This window comes from Oncorhynchus gorbuscha, unplaced genomic scaffold (assembly GCF_021184085.1).
Source record: "Oncorhynchus gorbuscha isolate QuinsamMale2020 ecotype Even-year unplaced genomic scaffold, OgorEven_v1.0 Un_scaffold_1249, whole genome shotgun sequence".
NCBI lineage: Eukaryota > Metazoa > Chordata > Actinopteri > Salmoniformes > Salmonidae > Oncorhynchus > Oncorhynchus gorbuscha.
Genome location: NW_025746081.1, coordinates 17,046 through 24,302, shown reverse-complemented (window position 1 = coordinate 24,302; position 7,257 = coordinate 17,046). Strand labels below are relative to the sequence as shown.

Below are 7,257 nucleotides of genomic sequence, written 5' to 3'. Positions count from 1 at the left end.
AAGGCTGTTATTCTCTGCTCCAACTCTTCATCATCAGTTGGTTCATATTTGTAAGTGTTCGCCATTTTTGGTTTGTTTTTATGACTTGAACAAAGAGAGGAATGTGAACAGAGGCCATATGTATCAAACATCTGAGTAGGAGTGCTGATCTAGGATCAGGTCAACCAGGTCCCAATGTAATAGTACTCTTTATGCTCTAAAATACTCAAACTGATCATAGATCAGCACTCAGATGTTTGGTACATATGGCACCAGGATTTGAATGTAAAGCTGCTTTGGCATCATGGAAGGACGGATGTTTGTGATGGTTGTGTTTGACCTCCTGGGTCAGAGAATTGTCTTTACGCTCCACCAGCTCCATATAAACCGTTGACTTCCGCTGTTTTTGGAGATGCTGTACATTTACTGTAATGTTTTGTGAAATCATCGTCATGACCTTTTGTGATTTATTATGTGATGTCCCAAATGGCACCCTATTCCCTCTATAGTGCACTACATTTTGACCAGAGTCCTATGGCCCTGGTTCAAAAGTAGTGTACTATAAAGGGATTTTGATGCCATTTGGGATGCTGCAGCCTTTCTCTCCCTTCACATCTGGGCTGCTGTGTTTTTCCAGTAAATGACGAGGCCAGTCGTTCGTAGTTGGAGCTCGGTCTGTCTGTGCAGGCAGGTAGCTTTGTTTTCCTACCATGTGGATGTTCTCTCCTTCATGGCATTTTGCATGGCTAAGTGTGTAAATGGAGTGTCTCGGGAGGGCCTGGGGAGGCTACAGATTTACTACAGTAGTAGTGACAACATGGTCTTTGTCAGTGTCGCACCACATCCGTAACCCAGGATTCACACCATGTCTGTTTTCAGTGTTGCTGTGAACATTTTTAATTCAATGCCCTTGTGCATGTATGTATGTATGTATGTATGTATGTATGTATGTATGTATGTATGTATGTATGTATGTATGTATGTATGTATGTATGTATGTATGTATGTATGTATGTAGTTCTTTTTAACACTTTTTTGCAGTTTGTATTCAGCCTTCTACATTTCTCCTTGAGTCTTTATTCCAGTGTTCTATTGATGATTATAAACTGGGTGGTTTGAGCTCTGAATGCTGATTGGCTGACAGCCGTGGTATATCAGACCATATACCATGGGTATGACAAAACATTTATTTTTACTGCTCTAATTTTGTTGGTAACCAGTTGATAATAGCAATAAGGCACCTCAGGGTTTGTGGTATATGGCCAATATACCACTGCTAAGGGCTGTATCCAGGCATGTTGTGTCATGCATAAGAACAGCCCATAGCCGTGGTATATTGGCCTTATACCACACCCCCTCCTGCCTTATTGGTCAAGTAAAGGTTTGTCAGTCACTGGGCCTGGGTAATACTCTGAGAATGCATCCTTCCTTCCTCCCCCTTGGAGTAAACGCTGTTCTGACATAACTGTGTCTTTCTAAGATACCTTTTTTTGTATACAAAGTTGTGTATAATTCCTGAGAAATGTGGTTTGACGAATGGAGTTTAGTGATTGCACTCTGAGCTATTATCACCCAGTTGTCAGATAAGTGAATATTTCGAGGGAGGAGTAGAAGGGAGGAGTAGAAGGATAGAAGGGTGCATTTTATTAGTATTGAACCATAGCCATCATCTCAACACAAATATTTCTCATGTCAATCTCAGCCACTGCCACTCATCCCCAGGTAGCATGGACCAGACTCCCTGGCTGTATAGAATATGGCCTATTGTTTCTGGAATGAAGATGACATTTTGCCAAAACAATCCCTCTCGAAAAGGAGACTTGTGTTTTTTTGTTGTTTTTTTCACTCTGAATTAATAAATCTTTATTATAAATGTTTTGTATGTCCTCTTCAATTGTCTTGTAGACTGTGTGTATGTCTCATTAGAAATACCTTTTGTTGAGGTTAAAAGGTACAAAGGCCTTCGTTATGTGTTCTTCTCGATTCTCTAACTCCCCTTGTGATTCAAGGGTTCATAGTTGAGAAGGTTGATAGGGCTGAATGACTATAATATGCACATAAAGCACACATGTTGATTCCAAAATAATGAGCTATTTACACAATAATTCTACAACACATTTGGGACCCTACTTTGGGTTCCTCCAAACACCTGTATTTTAGTTATCCAGGGTACAGTTTCTGCATACAGGCCTAGTCACTAAGTATAAAGCACTACTGTTAATAGCTTGTCCAACTCCAGGTGTTTATTGGAACTTGCTTGCCACTGTCCAATCAGGCCCTTGGGTCGACAAAACCGTAGTCTTGTGGAGATGAAGTAGCTTGGCCGGCACTCAAGTGAGATTTGTTTTTGGGTTGCTGAGATTAGTCCTGTAGATGTGTAATTACCTGGATTGACCTCTGGAGGGGGGGTCTGCTCTCTATCAGGAGAGGGAAGTGGGCCTGCTCTGGAGCCTGGAGCTGTCCTTCCTCACCACTCAACCAACCTGTCCCAAACGGCACCCTAGTCCCTATACAGTGCACCACTTTTGACCAGGGCCCATTGGGTGCCGTTTGGTCAGAGGTAGTGCACGATATAGGGAGTAGGGTGTCGGTCAGAGGTAGTGCACGATATAGGGAGTAGGGTTTCGTTTGAGAAGCAGCCAGAGGGATCAGATTTCACTCGTTCGGCACGCCAGGGAACAGACAGAAATAGCCCCCATGTTCTGACCTATAAAGAGATTTCAACAAACTGTTAATTGATGCTGCTGCCAAGTCAGGAAGAAGTTAAAGCGATGACTTTGACGATAGACTAGAAATGACAGGATGCTGGTTTTGAAGTCACACAGAGTAATGTGGAGTAACTAGCAGAGGGCCCCTAAATCACTGAGTACTTGTGTCTATTGACAAATCCAGACTCGTGTTAATTGTTTTACTGCATGGCTCAGAGATTCCAGAAGTCACTGAATTGTTCCTCAGACCTGTGTGACACCTCTTTCCACCACTAGAGGGCAGCAGATGGCCTCAGCGTGAGCCTGCCCACTGTGTCAAAGTCACATGACAGCCTAAGCCTACAGGAGGCCAGTGCTCTCAGACTTTCAAAATGGCACCGGTGTTGTTTTCCTCTCTCTGTCTCTTTCTTCTTCTCTCTTTCCCTCTCTGACTTTCAACATATTTCCTCCGTGTTTCCTCAAAAATACTTTCCAGCTGTAGCAGACTGCAGCAGAGCTGACACTGTGACTGTCGTTGGGTAAAGAGACTGCAGCAGAGCTGACACTTGTTACTGTCATTGGGTAAAGAGACTGCAGCAGAGCTGACACTGTGACTGCCGTTGGGTAAAGAGACTGCAGCAGAGCTGACACTGTGACTGTCGTTGGGTAAAGAGACTGCAGCAGAGCTGACACTGTGACTGCCGTTGGGTAAAGAGACTGCAGCAGAGCTGACACTGTGACTGCCGTTGGGTAAAGAGACTGCAGCAGAGCTGACACTGTGACTGTCGTTGGGTAAAGAGACTGCAGCAGAGCTGACACTGTGACTGCCGTTGGGTAAAGAGACTGCAGCAGAGCTGACACTGTGACTGCCGTTGGGTAAAGAGACTGCAGCAGAGCTGACACTGTGACTGCCGTTGGGTAAAGAGACTGCAGCAGAGCTGACACTGACTGCCGTTGGGTAAAGAGACTGCAGCAGAGCTGACACTGTGACTGTCATTGGGTAAAGAGACTGCAGCAGAGCTGACACTGTGACTGCCGTTGGGTAAAGAGCTGCAGCAGAGCTGACACTGTGACTGCTGTTGGGTAAAGAGACTGCAGCAGAGCTGACACTGTGACTGCCGTTGGGTAAAGTAAAGGAGAGGATATCTACACTATTATGGCTGATGTTCCTGTTCCTCCTTCCTCACTGAGAACAGAGGGGATCCTCTTGAGAGAGATCCACGTCAACCTGCTGGAGTGTAAAGTCTGCTTCGAGAAGTATAACCCACGGCAGAAGGAACGCCGGCCTCAGAACCTGTCCTGCGGCCATGTACTCTGTCTGGAATGTGTCCGGGCGCTCTCCCACCCCGTCCTCAAGAAGCTTGAGTGCCCTTTCTGCCGGCAGCTGTGTGACGTTGACAGCACCTCCCACTGCCAGGCGCTGACAGACCTCCAGGATCTTCTGCTCTCCCGCTCCCCCAGGTCACCTGTCCCTCATCGGGTCAGAGGAGGCAGCGGCTGGGTCGGAGGCCTGGGCTCTGGAGCTCTGCGGCTTCGCTCAGCCTTCGGGGGCTGGGGGTCCCTGATCAACCCCACGGGGGTGGCTGTTTTCGGGTCCTCTGGGACCGTGGTGGTGGTGCACGATGGAGAAAGGAGGGTGGTGGTATTCGGGCCTCAGGGCAGGCGGCTGCACGGGTTCGGGCGGAGGGGTCGCGGCCACGGGGGAGGTGTGTCACCCGGTGGATGTGGCGGTGACTCCCAGCGGGTATGTGGTTGTGACGGATGCTGGTGACGCTGCAGTGAAAGTGTTCACCACCAGGGGGAGTTATGTTCTGGCGGTGTGGGACTCCTTCCAGATGCCCTGGGGGGTGGACGTGGACAGCTGTGGACATATCCTGGTCACTGACATCCAGGCCGGAACGCTCTCCCAGGTCGTGGTGGACTTTGCCCGTGGCGTGACTCTGATGAACCGAGCGGTCATAACCGACCTCCAGCGGCCCAAGGCAGTGGCCTGCTGTCGGGTGACCGGGAACATCGCCCTGGTGGAGACACTGGGTCTCACCACCACACAACCTCCAAATGGCCCCCGGCCTACCAGACTGACAATATTCAACAAAGACTTTAACGTGCTCTCTCAGATAGACAGCTTTACTCTGAGCCTGGGGGCCTCCGTGTGGCCCTGCATGTCTGCTGTGGCCTTTGACAGGGACGGGGATGTGATCGTGATAGACTCCCAGCGTGGGTTGATTTGGAGTTTGGGAAAGCTCCAGAACGGCCCGGTCCTAACTCCCCTGGTCAGTGGAGACTTGGTTCGCCCGGTGGGGCTGGTCACCACAGCACAGAACACGCTGATTGTTTTAGACAGTGGAGACCATGCAGTGAAGATGTATTCAGTTCACTCGGATGCTATTCTAGTCCAAAAATGATGTAGGAAGAGTTAGCTGTCTGGCTGACTTGTATTGTGAAAAAATATAGAAACAAAATACATAATGACTGGCGATTCCACCTGTTGTGATGTAAACAAAATGCATAATGACAGGTGGAGAATGACATGGTAATGACAGGTGGAGAATGACATGGTAATGACAGGTGGATAATGACATGGTAATGACAGGTGGGTAATGACATGGTAATGACAGGTGGATAATAACATGGTCATGACAGGTTTTAATGACATGGTAATGACAGGTGGAGAATGACATGGTTGACAGGTGGATAATGACATGGTAATGACAGGTGGATAATAACATGGTAATGACAGGTTGATAATGACATGGTAATGACAGGTGGATAATGACATGGTAATGACAGGTGGATAATGACATGGTAATGACAGGTGGATAATGACATGGTAATGACAGGTGGATAATAACATGGTAATGACAGGTGGATAATGACATGGTAATGACAGGTGGATAATGACATGGTAATGACAGGTGGATAATGACATGGTAATGACAGGTGGGTAATGACATGGTAATGACAGGTGGGTAATGACATGGTAATGACAGGTTTATAATAACATGGTAATGACAGGCGGATAACGACATGGTAACGACAGGTGGATAATGACATGGTAATGACAGGTGGTAATTACTTCTGAGATATACAAATAAACTAGGCCTACTAATTGTAAAACTGTCCTGTGATTACACTGACTGCACCTATGTCATTACATATTTTAGGAACATTGCTCATCTCTGGTTACGTTTTAACTGACAGCCTGGTGCTAATTAGACAATACATTTAATTGTATTCATCTTTATTTATCCAGGAAGTCCCATTGAGGTCAGAAGATCTATTTTACAAGGGAGACCTTTTGCCATAAGGTTAATTTATTTCATTTATTTTTAATGAAGTCTATTTGTTTGAACACTTTTGGAGGTCATTTGCACATGTTCTGTTTCATAGGTTGTATTCACTACGATCCAAACGGAACGAAACCTGAATTTGTCCAATTGAAACTCTCGTTTTCATTGTAAAACTTTTTTGGGGAGTAAACTGTTTCCTTCGCAAAACGTGTTGGACTAATGATTATACTCCTGGTGTATCGACTAAGTAGGCTAGGCTATCCGGTCCATTCCTAGACATAAAAAAGGCCCCAAACAGAAAGCAAATTTGATGGGCATCAGGAAAAGTTTAGTCACTTAAGGCCACTGATGAGGAGGGCTAGTATCTCCTCCTCTTCTTCCTCTAACACATTTTACACAGTCTGCATTTCACATTTCACAATATTTCGGAACCCCATAAAGCGCGTGCACTGATACAGTTTCCGACTTTTCCGGATCCCCCACGCTGGGTTTCCCAATATTGGCCAGTTCGGTTCGTGTTATGAGAAATCCTTTTTTATTGTTGCATAGCCTTAAGGCACCGCATGATTTCCAGCAGCAGCACAGAGAGAGAGAGACAATCGTGTGAACTGCTCCCACTTGAAGATGGCGGTTGTGATGCTGTCTGGGACTGGAGCGCAGTGCTGGATCTGCATTGGACGCTAACTTGATGGATATAAAGACAATGTTCAGTTTTTATTTCCTCTGTCTTCTGGACTGGACTCTTTTGGGATTGTGTTATTAGGGCATAGGCACACTTTCAACACCGGCTGAAAGTGGACTGGTCTTTTCGGGGACGGGGAGAGGCAGACGGATAGCCGTAGCTTGCTAGCTAACACATTGATGGTAGTCCAGGCTGGGAGGAAAGTGGATGAAAATGTCGGATACCAAGGTAAAAGTTGCAGTCAGAGTCCGACCCATGAACCGGAGAGGTAAGTTACGGTCACTGGAAAATAACCCGAATTCTGCAAACGTTACAGTTGTATTTAATACGCGCTAACTCGTTTTTAGTACCCCTTCTTTAGCCTTTTATCCCAAATAGACGTTTTGTTGATGCTGCAGATAGAAAGTTTAGCAACCAAGTCTTCTAGCCAAATGACAGGCTGCTTATATGTGGCTGGTGTCACGTTAGCTACCTCTCTCTAATCTTAAATAAAACATCAATCCAACTTGCCAAGTGTCAGGCAGATGTAGTAGATACATGATTAGTCTAACTAGCTGGCTACTTTGATTAGAAATGTATGGAAACTTTCTCAACAAGACAGAGACACATTTGCTCTGAA

The 7,257-nt window shown here is 46.1% G+C and overlaps 1 protein-coding gene across 1 annotated transcript; it reads left to right on the top strand.

The window, feature by feature from the left end:
• The first annotated feature begins 3,790 nt into the window (after positions 1-3,790).
• LOC124021909 (E3 ubiquitin-protein ligase NHLRC1-like) lies at positions 3,791-5,163 on the top strand. Its single transcript, XM_046337041.1, is given in 2 exon segments — positions 3,791-4,356; positions 4,358-5,163. Coding segments are annotated over 2 exon segments (1,248 nt in total). The 5' UTR covers positions 3,791-3,822; the 3' UTR covers positions 5,072-5,163.
• Positions 5,164-7,257: the final 2,094 nt, after the last annotated feature.